Genomic DNA, 21,836 nt, shown 5'->3' on the forward strand with positions numbered 1-21,836 from the left:
GAAACATTTATTGAGAATAACCAATTAATTATCCATTGCCTTGCAAAAGAAAGATCAAAATATTATTCAAGTTATATCATTGATCCAAAGTGTGAAACATCAGTTGCAAAGTTTTAGAGAGAATGGATGGGAAGACGTACATGATCAAGCAACAAAGTTTTGTGAATTGCAATAATATTTCACAAGTTGATATAGATGAAATTATACCATGTCGTGGTTATAAGAAGTATGGAGCAGAGTTGATCACGAATTTGCATCATTATCGTGTAGTGATTTTTAATCAGGTACTATAATATTCCTATTCGTGTCTTCTATACATATATATATTTTTTTATCATAATTTATGTTATTGTGGTTGCAATGTCAAGGTTGTTGATTTAACTATACAAGAGACGGATAATCGATTTTCTGAAGCTAGCACCGAGTTGCTAGGATGCATATCAGTCTTGATCCAAGAAATTCTTTCTCTCGATTCAATGATGATCAAGTAATCCGTGTTGCTACTTTATATTACGAGGACTTCTCTGCAAATGATTGTTCACGTCTTCCACTTCAACTTAGTAATTTTATTGCTAATGTACAATGTGATCCTCAATTTGCAGTCTTAAGCAACTTAGAAGACGTTGCTACGGAAATGGTCAAAAGTGGTAAGCATTTTGTTGTTCCGTTGGTTTATCGGATTATTGAGTTGACATTAGTTTTGCCTGTTGCTACTGGTTCTGTTGATAGAGCATTTTCTGCAATGAAGACTATCAAGACTGACTTGCGAAATCGGATGGGAGATGAGTGGATGAATGATAGTTTAATTGTGTACATTGAGAAGGACCTGTTTTCAACGATTGATAACGAAAAAATCTTGCAACGTTTTCAATCGATGAGAACACGTAGAATTCAGTTGCCACCGCTTTAGATTTAAAACCGCAACTATGACATGTTATTTTTATCAGATATATTTTAGACTACTTCATATTAAATATATATGCATTTTACAGTTTTTGCGGTTTTTATATTGTAAAATTTTATATGTATATTATGTTTGACCGTGAAAAAATATATAGTGAAGTCCAGTCTTTACAGTCAATTTTTTCTGCGTCCGCCCTTCATAGGAGGAATGAGTCATGAGACTTATATAGTGGTTTCAGTTTACTCTTGACACCCCCTCCTCAGCCCTTAAAGGTGAACCTTAGAGGGGTTAGACTTTTTTTGATCGGTTGGACCACTGGCCTAAATATACTGCTAGGGCAGTCATTTTTATTCCAGTTTCAGGATATACTATTCCTTTACTTCGCGTGTTCTTTCATTGTAAAGGTTGACACACATACTATAAGAGTTGTGGCATGATACAGAAAAATAGGTGAACAATGATGTGGCGGTAGATAGAGACATGCTATAAGGAGGATGAGAAATACTCATTGTTCATTATTCACTAAGACTATATCATAGTAGCAGTAAAGATATCCAGGGTTCACGGTTCGGGCGGTTAACCGCGAAACCGTTAACCGGCGGTTACGGTTCCAAATCGGAACTGTCAGATTTAAATGGAATCGAAACCTCCACTTTTAGATCGGTACAGGTTCCAAAATTTTAGAACCAAAATTGTGCCGAAACCGCCGGAAAACCGTGAAATCGAAATAGAACCGCGAAAAACCGCCGAATCCAGTGGTTCGAAATCGAAACCTCAACCGGTGGTTTTCAAACTGGAACCGTAAACGTAAAATACGCTCAAGGTTCAGTTCCGGTTTGAGATTTTTTGGAACCGAAACAGGCGGTTCTGGAACCTTGGACATGTCTAGACTAGTAGCAGATTTAATGGAATATGTGTTTTAAATTCCTGTATATTAATGCCAAGTAGCATTCAAAATTAACAATCATTTTCTTAACTATCACGTTTTCTTTTTTTTTTTCTATGTACTCTTTTCGTCCCGCTGGAAACTTTCTCTCTCAAATTAATACATCAACCACTTTTTCTCACTCTTATTAAAATATGCATATTTTTTCTCTCTATTTTAATACTTACACTCACTTTTTCTCTCTCCAATTAAACCCTTTAACCAATAACTCACATGCCGGTCAAGAAATGTGTCATCTTAGCCAGGACGGAGGGATAGTTGAATTGTATTTTTATTAAGTTGTATTATTATAATTGAGTCATTTCTTTATTTGGAAAAAATTAACACATTTTATCTTTTTATATTTATTTTTATTTTTCATTTCTCTATTTTATTTCTTGTTAACCAAAAATGAAATATCTACCGCAAATTAAAGGGTCGAAGGAAGTACTTAATTTCAATTCTGCGCCATATAATGGTCCCTGAAAAGATTAAACTTCCTATGTTTTGGAAATTTAAATTGATCTATATTCTCTTAGAAGACTTTTAGTTCACATATGAGAAATTTCCAGGTTGAATGTTATTTCTTCTTAGTTTTTGTTGTTTTTGTTGAGTACTTTCGCAAGAACAAGCCTTGGATAACACGTGTCTTGATCAACAAGATTTGTACTCCCTCCGTTCCAAGGTAGTTGGAGCATTTTTTTTGGCACGAAACTTAAGAAATTTATTTGTTAAAAATTAAAGTTGAGAGAAAAAAGTAAGAGAGAGAAAAAAGTAAGAGAGATGAAGAGATAGTAAGTAAGAGGAGGAATAAAGTTTTTATCAAATAAAGAAATGACTCAACTACCTTGGCACAAACAAAAAAGGATACAACTCAGCTACCTTGGGATGAATGAAGTATTATTTAGTATCAAGAGCCATTGGTTCTTGTTCCTGTCCCGTAATATGTGTCTCATTTTGACCCGACATAGGTTTTAAAAAATGTTATACAAAGTTGGTTGAAAAAAGTTAATAGATTGTGGATTCTACTTTTATATATTAATAAAATGTGAGTAAGAATGAATTTGTGGAATGTTGGGTCACTACCAAAAATAGTAAAAATGGAGTATGATAATTAAATAAGGGACGCACCAAAATTTAATATTGAGACACATAACAAAGGGAGGAGGGAGTAGTATATTGATCAGGTACTTTTGTACGTGGAGACATGTAAGGAATTCAATCTTTTATGTAAACTAAGACTATAGTTGTTCAAATATGATACTCCCTCCGTCCCAAGATAGTTAGGGTATTTTTTTTGGACACGATATTCAAGAAATCAATTGGTTAAAAATTAAAGTAGAGATGAAAAAAAGTAAGAAAGATGAAAAGAAAATAAAGTAATAGGAGAATAAAGTTTTTATCAAAAAATAAAATGACTAAATTACCTTGGAGAAACAAAAAGAGAATACGAGTCAACTACCTTGAGACGGAGGTAGTCCTATGATATCATAAGTAATCAACAACATTGATTTACTCTGTTAAACTAATTACCGCGATTAATAATTGGCCAAGTACGCTTCATATCATTCAACCAATTAATATAACCCGCGATTCACACACTCATCAGGAACATAAAATTGCGCAAAAGAAATATGATAAGGAGATTGAAAAAAAAATATAGTAAAACCAATTTGAATCTTATATATCACATTGAACCAAGTGTTGATCATCCTCTCACATATGTGGATTTTTATTACGACGAACTTTGAAATAGTAACTAGCATAAGGGATGTGTGTTTGATGTCGATGCATTCTTATAAATATTTTCCCATGGGCCCTCAATGTCTGAATTCATCGTAGGCATATCTTCAAAGTATCGCACATCTTCTGATTCAACTTTAGCACCTCTAGACATTCCAGAAATCCTCAAACTTTCCAATTCTGTAGCCACTTCTTTCATAGTTGGTCGCATTCTCCCTTTTGGGTTCAAACATCTTTGTGCTAGCTTCGCAACTAGAATCACCTCTTTCTTTTTTCCTTGTCCCAAAATTTGAGGATCTAAAATTTTTTCCACACATTTTCCTTCCATGCATGTAAGGAACCATGTTGCTAGACCTCTCTCCTCTTCTGGCTTATCGAATGATATCGGCCTTTGCCCAGAGAGAAGCTCAACAAGAACCACCCCAAAACTATAAACATCGCTCTTTTCTGTGAACTGACTCGACTGAAAATACTCTGGATCAAAATATCCAAAAGTCCCTTTGACTAGAGTAGTCAAGTGAGTCTGATCTTTAGCAACCGATCTTGAAGTTCCAAAATCTGATACTTTAACAACATACTTTTCATCTACAAGGATATTACTAGACTTGATGTCTCTGTGATAAATAGGCACAGAAGATGCATAGTGTAAGTACGCTAGTGCCCCTGCTATATCTGCTGCGATTTTCAAGCGCATGTTCCATGTACGTAGAAATTCACTACTCTGATCATGAATCATACCAAACAATGTCCCATTTGGCATGAATTCATAAACCAACATAGGAACCTCAGTCTCTAAACAACACCCTAATAACTTGACCACATTCTTATGATTGAGTTGTGATAATATCACCACCTCATTTATAAACTGTTCTAATTGATTCTCCACGACCAACCTTGATTTTTTTATCGCCACAAGCTTACCATCACATAACATACCTTTGTAGACAACGCCTTGGCCCCCTTGTCCAACAATTCTGCTTTCGTTAAAGTCATCTGTGGCTACCTCCAATTCTTTTGCAGAGAAAACTTTTGTTTTTCCAAGTGTGCATTCATTCGCCTGTTGTTGCAAGAGAAGACCACCATTTCGTTTGAAGAATTTCTTTTTAACCATTTCATTCTTTCTCTTTTGCAATAGTTTATACAACCAATAGACCACTAAGAATATAAGCACAAACCCCAATCCAGATCCTACACCTACATGCAAAAATAATTACTTGTGAGAAAATTAGCAAAGCTTTACAAATAAGTGAAACTAGAATAGCCGCAGAAATAACTATATTTAACAATATAGGGTCCTATTAGATTGACAACTATCTTAAATTGATAACTGTCAATTATGTCAACAACCTACGGTATTGATCTCAATACAAAGACATTTGTATGTAAACTAAATATAATTGACATTGGTATGTCTTCTGTTAACATCTGTATTTACATGTCAACAGAAGACATACATATTGCAACTACATTTATAGTTGACATACCAACGTCTTCGTATTGACATCCATAACGTAGGTTGTTTCATAGCTGTCAGTTATCAATTTAAGATAATTATCATCAACTTATCATATCCCTAACAATATACTCCATCCGTCCCGCACTACTCGCACTTATTTCCTTTTTGGGCGTCCCAAGTTACTTGCACTCTTTCCATTTTTAGTAAAAAATTTTACCTACAGCCGTCATTTTTGACTTTCCTATACACTCATTCCTTAATCTCCGAGCCGAAACGGAAATGAGCGAGTAGCCCGGGACGGAGGGAGTATATAGATTAACAAAATGATACTCCATCCGTCCCACAAAAGATGTCACATTTGTGGGACGGCATGAGATTTTAGGCGGTTTTGTTTTGTGTGTTAAATGGAGAGAGAAAATATAATTTTTATATTTATGTGAGAGATAATTTATTCCATAAATGGAAATGTGACATCATTTGTGAGACAAACTAAAAAGGAAAGTGTGACATCCATTATGGGACGGAGGGAGTATAATATGTACATGACTGATATATTCTTACCTATAACGATATTCATCTTGGTTTTCGATGGCGGTTTCTGAATGCAACCTATACCGTCTTTCTTCCCATCACCAATATATCCTTTTGGACATGAACAATGGAACGTCCCAACATCATTTTCGCAAATTGAATTTGAGACGCATGTGTTAGTTGAATTATCAGCGCATTCATCAATATCTGCTCGAAACATGTGTAGTATCAATCGGTTAATAACCAGTTGTAATCTAACTAAGCATATATTTGTAGTTGCCAAGTATAACAAGGCAAAAGATTGGACTCTAACCTTGGCACCCTGGATTAAGGTAAGGATTTCCTTTGTATCCTTTGGTGCAGTTGCAGAGGTATCCTCCATCAAAATCAACACAATCACTGTTATCTTGACACACGAACTTAGCCTGATCTTTCGCATCTTTGCAATTATCCACTCCAATTCTCCAATCTAAAGCCATGCTCCTCGGTTTTTTCACTGCCGTATCAAGTCGGAAGTCCGATGAGTTCTTCATAAACGGAAATCCATGCTTATAACTATCTACTTCTTTAATGTATTGAATGAAGGAGTAGCTGCAAGAAACATCAGTATTTGTCCATCGTTCACTAAGCTCGGTCAAATTTGCTTCAAGATAAGTCGTACCTGCAATTGATTTAACACATATTTCACTGTCTAGTTATGTCATGTTCTTTATTTTCTTAATACTTAACCCTAGTGATTACCTTTTAATTTGAATTTTTTCATATTAGAGAATGTGACAATGAAACATCAAACTTATGCTTGGTCTTCGACAAATTGAACTCCATAAAAATAGTAGTAAAATATAAAACAATTAAACATACTGAAGCAGAAATCCCTTTTGAATTATTTACAAAGAAAAACATCAACTGATTATTACCTCTTGGAATGGGTACTCTACAACAGCCATCACCTCCAAATGATACTGGTCCATAATTGCACCATGAGGTAGACTTTATAAGACAAATGGCTGCGCAACTGCTGCGAATGGAACTACGTTTGCCCTCTCCAATAATCCCAACAGCCATAAAATCACAACCAATTGCATTGATCCAGTTACCATCTGATAATCTATATGGCGTTTTCAACAAGTCAATAGTCAATCTTCGCTCCTCTGGCTTAGTAATTCCAACTCGAGAGTCTGACATATTGTAGCAAGTTGAAGCTATGTTCATATAGTTGACCACAATTTTTGATGAGTTCAGCTCAACGATTTCAGTATTTAAGAGGCGGAGGAATGGTTTAGCTGGGTTGGTGGCCGTGTTGCAAACAACTTCGAAAGACGGTTCCAAGTAGCAACTTGGTCCCACACCAAATGGAAATGGAATCAATACTTCCCCACATTGATCTAAGCATTCAACTTTGGCAATTGAACTAGAAATTGCTGTTAAAGAACATATTGTTAGTGAGTAAATAAATTATAAATGTAACTAGAGAGAAAAGAAACAAACTTTGGCATCCTCCCGGTAAGTAAGGATTTCCCTCGTATCCTTGAACGCAGCTACATGTGTATCCTGTAATACCATTACTGTAATAGCTATCAACACAAACACTCTTGTCGTGTCGACATGCGTAAGTTGTTGAACTCTTAGCTCGACTGCAGTTCTCGCTCCGAACAAACCAGTCCAAGCGCACGATTGGCGGTCTTGTTGCTGATGCCCAATTATCATTTACCAATGCTGTTGAGTTGTCCAGGTAGTACAAAGGATATGAAAATTCGCTTTCATTTATAAAAGTTTTCTCCTGAATAAAAGCATAGCTGCATGGAAACAGCTTTTTGCGTAGTGCTTTTCCGCTCAAGTCAATTACTTCTGCTTCCACCAATCTTGGGTCCCTTCTTGTAATATCCCAACCTTAGAAGAATTAGAAATTAGAATTTATATTTTAGTTAGGGGTTTTATATGTGTATGTTTTTATTAGGAATAAAAGAAATAGAAATAGAAAAATAGAAATTAATGAGGGAATTAGAAAAAGGAAAAAAAGAAAGAAAAAGATTTGAAAGTTGATGAGTAAGTTGGGAGAAAGAAACGTGTATTATGGAAAAAAAATTTGGAAAAAGAATAAGGAAAAAAGAAAATAGAAATTTAAAATTCATCCATCCTTCTCCTCTCTCTTTCACGCTCTCTCTCCATGCTACTCTCTCCCTCTCCGTAAAGATTTTCAACAGCCCTCTACTCCCTTCGATCAGCCACCTCGATTCCTCTGGCCGCTCCACCGTGAAACATGTAACACACTCCATCAATCCAAGCTCTCAATTCTCATTCTTCCTCTCAATTTTGGAGCTTAGGTTGCAGACCCACCTCCATTTATCTTTGGAAAATAGTTGAAATTAGAGGTTAGATTCCTCCATAACCTCCTCAATCATGTTTCTAAGTATAGTAGTGATGTTAATTTGATGTGATTCTTTTTGTTTGGTCGAAATTAGGGTTCTTAGAATTGAGGATTTTGTTGTTTTGATGCTTTGGTGTAAATTGACTATTAAATTATGCAATTGGAAGTATGATATGATATTAAGCATGAAATTGATAGGAAAAAAAATCTGATTTTGGGATCATAGTTGACTATAAGCTCTTGATATTGATTTTAAAGTTATCTTTTGATGATTTTGATATTGTATAATATTGAGACTGATTTTATTGTGAAGTTTGATGTTGGTTGTTGATGCTTAAACAAGCTGAAAATTCTTAAAAAGGTTATGGTGAAAGAGGTTTAGTTGTTGGTTGATATAAAAAAACTTTTGGTTATGAGTTTAGCTTCAAAATGTCAAATTGTTGAGTTTAATTTTAAAATAAAGTTGCTGTCCCATATTCTCAAAATTAATTAGGTTTGGTTTATGGATAAAAATGGAATTTTGAGGCTTATATTTTTGGGACAGCCACGTATAGCTCTCTTTTTTTTCGGAGTTATTGAATAGTATTATCGAATTACTTTGCTCCTTTTTGGTTTAAATGAATCCTTTTTGGTTTAAATGAAATTAGGAATGTTTTAACTAGTATATATGTTTTAGTTGACTTATTTTGTATTGAAGGAAATAGTATAGAAAGTGAAATAGAAAAAGGTGATGATTTGGTTTTGTGTTTATTTATAAATTGTATATGTGATTGTTTGAAAAATTAGGTGAACCGAGTGCAAGCAAAAGCGATAGGGGAAAGGGGCACATCCATGGTTGACTAAGCAAGTAATAGAATTTTTTTGACGTGTACAAGTAGTCTACGCGTGTTCTAGAATTTAATTCCTTTAACTTTGATAAACATTACTACTTGTTTGTGTGATTCATATGCTTATTCCATAGAACTTAAAAATGATTGTGTGGATTGTATACTTCAAGGTGACAAAAACGGTGATATTGAAAGATGAGATATTGAAATTATTGTTTGGTATTTTTTATGAGATGCAAAGTGATTTAAATAGTTATTTGTGTGGAATAATGTGAAAATTGATATGAAATAGTTGCGTTATGCCCCATTGCTTGAGTTAATCACAGGGTATAGTTGGCATGTCATAGGACAGCAGTACTGCACACATGTTTGATCATTCGTCTTCTGGATAACCGAAGTGATGGTCTATATGATATGTTGATAGTTGACATGTACCCTATATGGGTAATATATGACAGTTGCCTTGCGATAGGCCATATGAGAGATTACAGTGTCCGATATGGACGTACATGATAGACGCCCCCATCGGGCTACTTATAGTGTCCGTGTACCCGTGTCCGTCACTAAGCATAGCTTGGGGGCTAAATGTGATTTTTGATTTAGAAATAATACTTTTGGTGCTTTGAATTCTTTAAATAGTTATGTTTCTTATAGCATAATTATGTTGATGAAAGAAAGTTACCGCTGACAGGATCATTTATTTATATCATGTTATTGGTTTGATTGATAGATGGTAGATAATTATTATTGAAAGTATTACGTGATAAATATGATAGTGTGGTTGTACAAGATGAAGGTGTTGATTATTTGCAAGCGATATATGTGACCTTAAATGATTCAAACTTTTATGAATGCCAAATATAATATTTGGTGATATTATTTTGAATTGGTATATTGATGCTGATATAAATTGAATGTGTTGTACGACATTCCAGGTAATAAAGTGTTTACTTGTGATAGGGATATAGATTGAAGTTTTAGAGATTTTATTCTGGAATGCGATTACACTACGAGCTTTTCGAAGCTCACCCCCCTTTCTTCTCCCTCTTGCAGAGTATAGAAGAGAGTGAACTCGCTAGTTGGCAGCAGCACGTGTCAAGTCACTACCCCTTTTTGCTGGTAAAGTTGGAGTGCTCACTTGGCATGCTTAGGCACTAACTTTTGGTTGTTTATAGTTAGTTGGAGATGTAAGGTTATGTAACCTTCTTTTACAATTGGGGTTGTAAATAATTATCGAAGTAAGTTATCAATATTTTGTTATGTATAGTAGTAAATAGTTGTGTTATCAGATTTAGTTACTTTTATGATAGTGTTGTATGTTGAGTGTTTGCAAAATGGAAAAAAAATAGGCAGGTTTTGTTTATCGATCGTACTGAAAGGCAACGTCACTTATTTAGTTAAAATCTAACCGAGTAAGGGGTGTTACAGTACTAGAGTGTGAGCTTAAAAAACGAATTTCAGAAAACTAGTATAGAAATTAATTTTAAAATAGGAATATGAAATTTTGTTTTAATTGCATGATTTCAAGAAAATTAATCTGAAATTATACTTTCTCCTGAAATAATAGTGAGATCTCCACAATTTAAAGTCTCCATTAAAGTATTACAAAAACATTCTATTATTAGAGTTTTATAAATATTGGCAAAATACTAATCTTTTGTTGTTCACATAGCTTGAATCAAAATTTATTGCCAACTTAAGAGAGTATTGAAGGTTATCTGGACAAATCAGTAATCAGTTATTCTTATGTCGGACTGTTCTGAAAATAGGCTAACTAACTCTAACGAAAATTTTGACTCGAGATATTAACGAAGATATGTACAAGGAATGTATAATATTTAAATTTAAACTTGAGATAGAGTAATTATTGGATTAAATTGGGGCTTTAATCTAAAATAACACTTTTAAAAAATACATTTATACTGTTAGAATAGAAATATAGTACTTCCCCGTCTTAAGGAAGACGACCTCTGCCTTGTTATGGAATTTTATGTAACTTCATTTTGTGTGTTAAGTGAAGAGAGTAAAGCAAGAGAGAGAATAAAGTAGAGATAAATTAAAAGTGTTTTCATTTTAGTAATGAGTCATTTTGATTGGGACAAACCAAAAACAAAAGTGGATCAACTTCAATGAGACCGAGTGAGTACTGTATTTTAAAAAATATAAAATAGACTAATTTCATGCATCTAACTAAAATAATGAAATGAGACTATTTTTTTAGTTACAAATGGATTATTCCATCCATTCCACGTAAACCCAACATGACTCATTACTTAATATAGAAACACATTTATCTCTATTTTATTCATCTCTTTTACTTTGCTCTCTTTACTTAACACATAAAATAATAAAATTGTATAAAATCCCGTGCCGTCCAAGGAAGGGATCATCTTCCTTGGGATGGAGGGAGTAACACATATAATCTTGACAATTACCTATGATATCTTGCTGGCAACAGCCATTAAAACGGCAATTTCCGACGCTGCTTGTAACATTCTTGTACGCGCAAAACACCGAGCAGCCACCAGTGTAGGAACTTCCGTTGGATAGCAGCACCATATCATCACAACCGATGGCAGTGAGCACGTTTACATCCGAAAACATATAGGGACTTCCTGTCAGGTTTACACTCATACGATGTTGATTGCCTGTGGACGAATCATAACAAGCAGAAATCATGTAAGGGTTTTTGAGGCGAATGTAAGTTTGATTAAATTCAATGACTTCTTTTTTCATAATAGAGAAGAAAGCTTTTGGAGGGTAAGTGGAAGCATCGCAGCTGATGTTAAAATATGGGTTGAGGCTGCATTTTAGGCCGACTCCGAAGGGATATGGAATCAGTAAATCTCCACACCGATCCTGGCAACCAGGTTTGACCTGTAGAGCGGCTGAGAATAAAGCTGAGAGAAGTAAGAAAATAGAGATAAGTTGCAGAGGATTCATCATGAATACTTTTGGATGAATGAATGCTCTCAATTGTACAAGTAGAAAATTGCATGGCTTAAAACATCTCTAATCTATACTTGACTTCTGGAGTAAGAGAACTTTGACTAGTATACTCCCTTAGTTACGCACCGAATTTTAAGGAGTACTTCTTCCATCTATACTTGACTTCTGGAGTAAGAGGACTTTGACTAGTATACTCCCTTAGTTACGCACCGAATTTTAAGGAGTACTTCTCCCACCCGCAATTAGTTGGTACACTTTGATTCGGTACGAGTTTTAACAAATATAATAAAACTGAGTTGAAAAAGTGAGAACGTGTTCCTACTTTTATACACTCCCTCCGTACCAGAAAAATATATACTTGGATTTGGCACGAATTTTAATACAAAATTGGTAAAGTAAGACAGATATAGAGAGAAAAAGTACTTAAAGTATTATTAGTGGAGAATTAGTTCTATAATAAAAGTGTGAGTGAAAATGAGTTAGTGGAATGCGGTGTCATTACCAAAAATAGCCGTAAAAGGTAAGTGTGACAAGAATTGTCGGACGGACCAAAAAGGAAACTAGTGACAAGTTATAGCGGACAGATGGTGTATTGCTAAGTACTCTCTCGATCCCACTTTAGAAGTCTCATTTGAGTTCGACACTGATTTTAAGAAATGTAAAGGAAAGTTGGTGAAAAAAGATAGTGGAATGTGTATCCTACTTTTATATATTAGTTTTATAATAAAATGTGAGTAGAAAAATATTTGTGGAATGTGAGGCCTATTACCATTTATAAAATATTCCAACTCCTAAAGTGGGACAACCAGAAATGATAAACCGGGACTCCTAAAGTGGGACGGAGAGAGTAATTAAATAAAGAGGGAATAAAATAGAAAAGAGAAAAAGACCAAGAAAATTAATAGGAGCCAAAATAAAGTAATGTAGATAAAAAAAAGTTGTTTTTGGCAAAAAATTACTCCATCTGACCTTAATAGTTTGTCACCATGTGACCCGACACGGATTTTAAAAAATGTAATAGAATGTTGGTTGAAAAAGTTAGTGGCACGTGGATCCTACTTCTATATATTAATTTAAGTATAATAAATGAGTTAGTAAAATGTTGGGCCCACTACCAAAAATAGTAAAAGTGAAAGGTGACAAATTTTTAGGGACGGATGAAAATGGAAATAAGTGACAAATTTTCAAGGACGAATGAAGTAATAAGAAATGCATCACTTTAGTTGGGACAACTTAAAATTAAATATGAATCACCTTAGGAGAGACACAGTACTAAATAATTAATATTCATTGGGTCTTATGCTAGTTAATGCATTTCTTTCTAAGGATACAAGATTTAAAAATGATATTTGTGGTTAAGTGGAGAAAAGATAATCTTTGAGATAAAGAGAATTAAGTATAATGATGATGAAATAATAAAGTAAGATTTAATAATGTTTTCGTCATAAAAGAAAATGATACAAGAAGGTTAAGTGGAGTAATGTTTGAGTTAAAGAGAATTAAGTATAATGATAATGAAATAATAAAGTAAGATATAATAATGTTTTTGTCATAAAAGAAAATGATACAAGTTGCTTAGAACAGTCCATAACAAAATACAGATACCCCAAAATTAAAAAATAGTAAATAAGATTTAGAATTATAGTGTTTCTATGTATATATGATAGTCAAGTAAAGAATAGAAAAGTCGATAGTCAAAGTATATGAAAAGTAGTACTGGTACTCTTTTGTGGATGAAATAAGTTGTATTGTGATGAAAGAACCACATAGGGATAAGGTTAAAAGGAGGGAGAAATTAAGTTAAATGGAAATGAAAGAAAAGTGATGAAAGGTAGGGAGGGAAACACGTGGGGGATAAAGGAAAAAGAAAAAAAATTTAATAAATATACAAAAACGTGTTCATCTCTCTCACGTCTCTTCCCTCTCTCTGTAATCTATACCACAACCCTGCGATCTCTCTCGGTTCAGCTGCACACCATCGCCCACAACGGAGGGAGTATATTGTTTAGGATTGGTATTTTGATCAAAAATTTCCCAATATCTTATAGGCGAAGTCTCTTACTCCCTCCGTCCCATTAAAGATGACTCACTTTCTTTTTTAAGTTTGTCATAGCCAAGATGACTCATTATTAAAATTGAAAACACATTTCTCTTTACTGTATTCCTTATCTCATACTTTACTTTCTTCACTTTACACACAAAATAAAGTTACATAAATTCTCGTGCCATCCAAGGAAGGGGTCATCTTCCTTCAGACGGAGGGAGTACTTGTTATACAACAATATCTATTTCACATATCTAAATGCAAGAATATAGTAAAATATATTCTTTAGTTTTATTTTAATTATTTAGTTAAATTATTTGAATTTCATTTAATTTGATTCGATATCTAACCGTCTATTCAATTTATTTTGATACCTAATTGCACTCATACGACGTAGTCTTTGACAAGATCCAATAAATAAAATTATACCCAATATCCGATCTGTTAGAAATAATGGGAAGAAATTCCCAAGCCGTGTACAGGCGGTACTCTAACTAATACAATCGAAAGGAAACTTGCAACAAAAAGATGAATGAAAATTACAACGGAAATAAAGTTAACCAAATTTATAAGTCGAGTCGAGGAAAACCCTCTTTCCGCAAGACAAATTACACCTCGGCTAGTGCTCACAGAATGACGTATTGCCCCCAAAGATAAAACGACTTCCTCCTAGCGTGTAGAAGCACCTCAAACCCGCTAGGCACCGGCGAACTTGATGGAGTTCCGAGAATCGAGCTATACAATGCTCCTAAAAAGCTAACTAGAATGCTTGAGAGCTAGAGAGAAGATAGAATGTTTTGTTTGTGTGTACACATCTCTCAAATCCACATGCCTTATATAGGCACAAAAGAGGACATGGAAGGTCTTGATCATAATCCACCATTAAGCAAACCATTATGCATAAGGTGGTTACAAGAGATGGAAAGCCAAATGATTGGCCACATCAAAAGTTTCCATCAATTTACACGTTTTTTCCAACAATCCCCCACATTGGTTAGAGCGCTGCAAGCTCAAATCAACACCAGACACAAATGCATGCATGCAGACTCCATGCTCAATTCTCGAGAAACAATATTGCATTTGGAATAGTAGCTTGGGGCTTTGAACTTTCCATAGTCAACACTATCGGGCATACCGGCGGCCTGGTGGACGTGATGCCTTGAACCATTCCTCCTTGGTGTATACCGAGACAATAATATTGACACAATATTATTTACAAACTCATCAGTTCTCACGTTTGTGTCCTTTACTGGCCATGGAATACCACTTTGGATTCATAAGTGATTCACATGTTGAAGCGGCCCACACTTCTTCACTTACATAGGTGATTCTTTTCCAGGTATCCTGCAATACCCACCTCCTCGAGGTTTCTAAGAATCATTAAAAGTTAAAACTTAGCCTCTTACCACAAGCAGGTTACAACACTCAATGCTTTCTAAAGAATGGGCGAAGATTAAAAATCTCCCGAGTGTTACAACTAGATTCATATAGCTTCGTTTTCCCATTGAACCAAGCCCATGGGATCTCCAATCGTATGGTTGGGTTACCACTATAATCATCTTTTAAGATGTGGTTTTCAGTCCCATTCCTTTTTGCAATTTATGCATTTGATCACGGTTTAAACCTTTTGTTAACGGATTCGCTAAGTTATCAGCTGACCTTACATAGTCAACTGTGATAACACCACTTGTGATCAACTATCTGACGGTATTATGTCGCCGACGAATATGTCGAGACTTACCATTGTATAAGCCACTATGTGCTCTCCCTATAGTTGCTTGGCTATCACAGTATATCACTACTGTCGGCACTGGCTTCTTCCAACATGGAATACATTCTAGGAAATTTCTGAGCCATTCGGCTTCTTCCCCTGCTTTATCCAAAGCGATAAACTCAGATTCCATGGTGGATCAAGCTATACACGTCTGTTTCGTTGATTTCCACGGAACAGCACCACCCCCCACAATGAACACATAACCACTCGTCGAGAACGAGTCTTTTGAATCAGAGATTCAATTTGCATCACAGTACCTTTCAAGTACTTGGGGATATCTTGTGTACTGCAGCTCAAAGTTAAGAGTATACTTCAAGTATCTCAAAACCCTACGCAGAGCTTTCTAATGTTCCTTGTTTGGGTTGCTCGTAAATCGGCTCAGCTTATTCACCGTACACGCAAGATCTGGTCGGGTGCAGCTTGTGATAAACATCAAACTCCGTATGATCCTTGCATATTCTTCTTGAGCTACAGGCTCACCCGTGTGCTTACTCAAATGCACGTTGGGTTCCAATGGAGTCTTAGTTGGCTCACAATCGAACGAGTGAAATTTCTTTAGCACTTTCTCAATATAATGAGATTGTGTCAGAGCAATTCCCTCATGATTCCTTTTAATTTTGATTCCGAGAATCACATCAGCTAAACCCATATCTTTCATGTCGAAATTTCTCTTCAACATATTTTTGGTTTCGTTGATAATGGCACTATTGCTGCCCATAATCAACATATCATCTGCATAAAGACACACAATAACACAACCGTTATCGGTGTCCTTAATGTAAACACACTTATCGCACTCATTGATAGAGAATCCATTTGCCAACATCACGTTGTCAAATTTTAAATGCCATTGTAATGGTGCTTGCTTCAACCCATATAATGACTTTACCAGTTTGCATACTTTACGCTCTTGCCAAGGAACAACAAACCCTTCGGGTTGTTCCATATATATTTATTCTTCCAGATCACCATTCAGAAACGCAGTTTTCACATCCATTTGGTGAATCTCAAGATTGTGCAAAGCAGAAATCGCAAGAAGCACCCGAATGAAAGTGATTCTCGTAACAGGTGAATAGGTATAAAAAAAGTCGTGCCCTTCTTTCTGCTTAAAGCCTTGTCCAACTAGGCGAGCTTTGTACTTATCTATAGTACCATCGGACTTATATTTCCTTTTCAGAATCCACTTGCACCCTAAAGTCTTGCAGCCTTCAGGCAAGTCTACTAACACCCAAGTGTTATTTCTTATGATGGATTCAATCTCACTGTTGATAGCTTCTTGCCACCACGCTGCGTCTGGGCCAGACAAAGCTTCCGCCACTGACTTTGGTTCGTCATCCAACATAAAAGTTATGAAGTCGGGACCAAATGTCTTAGCAACTTTAACTCTTTTACCACGTCTTGGTTCAACATCCTAGGGACTTGACCTCGTCCTTTTTGGAGGATTAGAACTAGTGGATTCATCCATCATTCTTTCACTAGAACGATCCTCTTGTCTCTTACAAGGGTAAACATTCTCAAAGAATATAGCATTCCTTGACTCAATCGTTGTTCCTTCAGCCAAGCCAGGCACAACTGACCTATGGACTAGGAAACGATAGGCACTACTATTAAGTGCATGGCCAATAAAGATGCAATCGACTGTTTTAGGGCCTATTGCAACTTGTTTCGGAGGTGGCACTTCTACCTTCGCTAAACACCCCCACACTTTGAGGTATGAATACGAAGGTTTCTTCCCTTTCCACAACTCATAAGGAGTCACATCCCTATTTTTTAGTGGAATTTTGTTCACGATAAGATTCGCTGTTAACACAGCCTCCCCCCACATTTATGGGGTAATCCTGAATTAATCAACAAAGCATTCATCATCTTTAGTGTTCGATTTTTGCGTTCAGCAACACCATTTGATTGAGGAGAATATGGAGCTGTGGTTTGGTGAATTATACCACTTGCATGGCATAATTCTGCAAACGGAGCTACATACTCACCATTTCTATCACTTCGAACACACTTAATTCGACAATTAAGTTGATTTTCAGCTTCATTTTTGAAGTCTTTGAACGTTTCAATCGTCTCATCTTTACTTCTTAATAAGTAAAGGTAACAATACCTTGTTCATCTATAAACGTGATAAAATACTTTTTACCACCTCTTGTTTGCACAAATTTCAAATCACATACGTCTGTATGGATCAATTCAAGAGGTTTTGTGCTTCGCTCTACCGAATGGAACGGCAGTTTAGCCATTTTGGCTTCAACACACACTTCACATCTTTCTTGTGAGTTAAACTTATCTACTTTTAGTAAATTAAGATTTACTAATCTTTTTATAGCATTTAGATTTACATGTCCCAATCTATTATGCCATAAATCAGAGCTCTCAAGCAAATAAAAGGATGTGTCATCTTCCTTATTGTTTATTCCTTTTCCACGGTGAATGACTAAAACATTCAGCTCAAAAAGTCCATTCACTAGGTGGCCTTCACCTATGAACTTTCCATACTTGGTCAATATAACCTTTTCACACTCAAATTCTAGTGAAAATCCATGATTTACTAGAAGTGAGCCTGACACCAAATTATTTCGGATGTCTGGGACATGCAGTACATCCCTATGGGTAAGAACTTTTCCAGATCCTAATTTTAGGAACACATTACCCACACCAACCACCTTAGAAGAGGCTTGGTTTCTCATACGTATTTTTCTACCTCCAACAGATTTGTAGGTAGAAAAAACGCTTCTTTCAGAGCACACATGACATGTGGCACCTGTATCAACAAACCATTCATTTGGATTGTTACCATGGTTCACATCGGAGACCATTGCGACCACCTTGTGATCTTTGATGTTTATAAACAACACGTTCAAATAATTTGCACAATATTGTCTCCAACAATAAGTACACAATTATATCGAACCATATGTGCATTGGTATATTCAACACCACAAGCATCCCAATTATTACGACCAAGTCTAAATTGGTCTTGCTTGTCAACTAACAAACGATAAACACAATTCTCAAGAGAATTGATCTCAGGGAATTAACTATTTCGTAGCCCATGAACATTGCGACTGTTCGTTTCTTCATTCCAGCTTTGGTGCTCATGTTTCCTCCAACTTCAATTGGTATAATCCTGTCTTAGAAGAGTACAATAATTTGTCTTGCGAATTGTTAGAAATAGTGGGAAGAAATTCCTAAGCCGTGTACAGGCGGTACTCTAACTAATACAATCGAAAGGAAACTTGCAACAAAAAGATGAATGAAAATTACAACGGAAATAAAGCAAACCAAATTTATAAGTCGAGTCGAGGAAAGCCCTCTTTCCGCAAGACAAATTACGCCTCGGCTAGTGCTCACGGAATGCCGTATTGCCCCCAAAGATAAAACGACTTCCTCCTAGCGTGTAGAAGCACCTCAAACCCGCTAGGCACCGGCGAACTTGATGGAGTTCCGAGAATCGAGCTAGACAATGCTCCTAAAAAGCTAACTAGAATGCTTGAGAGCTAGAGAGAAGATAGAATGTTTTGTTTGTGTGTACACATCTCTCAAATCCACATGCCTTATATAGGCACAAAAGAGGACATGGAAGGTCTTGATCATAATCCACCATTAAGCAAACCATTATGCAAAAGGTGGTTACAAGAGATGGAAAGCCAAAGGATTGGCCACATCAAAAGTTTCCATCAATTTACACGTTTTTTCCAACACGATCCGTATGTACCCAACCAAACCCAAAAAATCCGACCCGTGGCTTGCAAATTTAGGTACCCATGGGTACCCAACCAAACCCAAAAAGTCGGGTACCCTAACACGAAAAATATCATACCCAATATCCGATCCGTAAGCATCAAGAGTTCGACACTCTCGTTAGCTCTAAAAATAGCAAATAAATGGACTAAACCTAAACTTTATACCTTGAATTACTCAAGAACTTGTGTTAATCACCATTTAAACATCCTAAACTATGAGTTTGAAAAGTCTATAAATACCAACTCTCGTAAGTGAGAAAATGCAACCTTCATAATCAGAATTTCTTTGATAAGAAAGAAAAAGTGACATTTTTACCAAAAAATAAGAAATAAGTGATATTATGGCAAATACACTTCGTCTCATAATAGATGTCATACTTTTCTTTTTAGTTTGTCCCACAAAAGATGTCATATTTCCTTTTTTAGAAATAGTTTTCTCTCACATTAATATGAATATACTATTTTCTCTCTTCATCTAACACACAAAACAACATCTCCTAAAATCTTGTGTCATTCTTCAACTATGTCATCTACTATAGGACGGGGGAGTACAACTCAACCCAAATGATTGGCTACTGTAGAAAAAATTATGCATTAAGATTATTAGTTGTCGTGTAGTACTATAATTTGAATTTATAGTGTAAAAGTATTAGCAATATTACTTAACCATATTAAGGTCGACCACAATGAAAGGTCACATGTTATTTAGCCATATGAATAAGGTTTTCGAAAATTTTGCACAAAATCATCATTGGAGACTCCTCCAACATGTCTCACACTCGTTCAAACTTCAACTATCTCACCCTATTATCATCCTACTCAAGAGAGATTATTCAACACAAAAAAAAAACATTCCTAAAAAGAAACAAAAACACTAGTGGAACAAGGAAAATATTCCCCAAATCCAAAATCAAACACAATAATAAGTTAAGGTTACATGCCCAAATGTCATCATCAAGTATAAGCAAAAGAATACGGGTACAATCCGGGGGATCATCAATCAAATGCATAAATCAAGCACGAGAGGGAGAGAGAGAGGTAAAAGGGAATCCACTAGACACCCCTCAAACTTATTCCAAGCAAAGCAATGATAAATTTGAAAGATAGTGGATATCCCATGGACCTTCACTGCGGCGGAGGGGGCGGATGTTGCCACTCATCGAGCCGGGCGTTTAGGTTGGCCCATTGCGCGTTGTTGAAATCAGTGAATTGATTCCAACTTATCCCGTGATGCTCCCAACGGGCTTCATTCCGAGCCCAATACTTCTCTTGTCTAACCTCCATCCGCGCTATCCTCTCATTGAGGGAAGCATAGTCCTCATCCTTGCGCTCTTGGCGGCTTCGTGTTCTTTGTGTGCTCGTCCCTGCACCATCGCCACCATACGGTGGGATTTCTTCTTCGGCCTCCTCATCGTGCTCTTACTCATCTCCCGCTCTGTCTTCCGGTTGTTCCACCATCAAATGCTCGGGAAACTCCACATGCTCAATGTGAACATATGGGTCCGGGCTCATATCATAGAACCTATCCATCGAGTGGGATGCCACAATGGCTTGGTGGACGGGGGAGTTCATCTTCCAATTCCTCTTATTAGTGGACCCCCTGATGTATGTATTGATAGGGTCCGAAAGAGAAGAGTGATCATTCGCTCTACGGAGGAAGTAAGCATGGCGACCCACGACACTCCAATGTCATGAGATCTCCGGAAGGACTCGATATCTAGCAGGATAGGCCTCTGATCCCGTTGGAAGCCCCTTATGTTGACCCCCAATTAGTGCGCAATTGCACCCACTACAGCTCCACAACAAATGGTGCCCACCGTCCTCCTGTAGGCTCGCTCCACATTCTTGATCATGAAGTGGGCCATGTTCATTGGCCTTCCATGGATGAGGTACCATAGTAGGAATAGTTCACCTTTTTGTACACTTCCCAATTTAGCTCGGGCAAAAGGGTGACTATTGCACGCCTTTTGGATCATGCGGAGGACTGGGTTGCGGATCATGGAGCTCTTAGCCAGGTTGGCCTTCAACCCATCGGTCTCAAGGGTGACCTTGTTTCGAAATGAGCTATTCCTGAACTGCCAAGGCTCTCGAATTCATCCGATGTAATTCTATATATGTCCTTCAACTCTCCAATGGGTAGCTCGTATTTCTCATTCCTTAGTCGGAACTTGATCGATGCGATCACCCTTCTGTTCATCACCATCTCTAACGTAGTCAAGAATTCCAACGTCAGGCGACGGAAGGATACGATCTCTCTAGTGAAAATCCCAGTAAACTGCCCCACCTCGCATAGTTCATCGAAACATTGAAGAAGACCAAGCCTTTGAAGCAAGCCCTGGCATGGTTGCTTGGCAATCTTGTATTCCAGCTTGGCCAGGCCTTCCAACGGTCAATCTCCTCTCGCTTCGAAGGTTGACACCGCATGGTTGCAGCGCTCCGTCGTCTGGCCTCTTCATGGCTTCATCAATATTGAACGTGTACTGTTCTCCCTTGAAATCCAGGCTTATCGTCCCATTTCGGACGTCTATAATAGTGCTGGCTGTGGACAGGAACGGTCATCCCAGTAGGA

At 36.5% G+C, this 21,836-nt stretch overlaps 1 protein-coding gene and 1 long non-coding RNA gene across 3 annotated transcripts; one reads left to right on the forward strand and one right to left on the reverse strand.

The window, feature by feature from the left end:
- Nucleotides 1-3,489: 3,489 nt before the first annotated feature.
- LOC121810232 (wall-associated receptor kinase-like 1) lies at nucleotides 3,490-11,788 on the reverse strand. Of its 2 annotated transcripts, none has more exons than XM_042210998.1 (6): nucleotides 11,190-11,788; nucleotides 7,048-7,449; nucleotides 6,477-6,980; nucleotides 5,873-6,055; nucleotides 5,590-5,766; nucleotides 3,490-4,766 (listed from the first exon to the last, which is right to left on the reverse strand). In XM_042210998.1, the coding sequence occupies exons 1-6, from the start codon at nucleotides 11,698-11,700 to the stop codon at nucleotides 3,589-3,591; spliced, it is 2,955 nt and encodes a 984-aa protein (XP_042066932.1). In that variant the 5' UTR covers nucleotides 11,701-11,788; the 3' UTR covers nucleotides 3,490-3,588. The 2 variants fall into 2 exon arrangements, with proteins under 2 accessions (XP_042066932.1, XP_042066931.1); XM_042210997.1 differs by having other exon boundaries at nucleotides 5,873-6,220.
- LOC121810233 lies at nucleotides 7,458-10,039 on the forward strand. Its single transcript, XR_006052425.1, has 2 exons — nucleotides 7,458-7,931; nucleotides 9,808-10,039. It is a non-coding gene; the product is annotated as an uncharacterized LOC121810233 (long non-coding RNA).
- Nucleotides 11,789-21,836: the final 10,048 nt, after the last annotated feature.

The sequence above is a fragment of the Salvia splendens genome, chromosome 7 (assembly GCF_004379255.2).
Source record: "Salvia splendens isolate huo1 chromosome 7, SspV2, whole genome shotgun sequence".
In the NCBI taxonomy this organism is placed as follows: domain Eukaryota; kingdom Viridiplantae; phylum Streptophyta; class Magnoliopsida; order Lamiales; family Lamiaceae; genus Salvia; species Salvia splendens.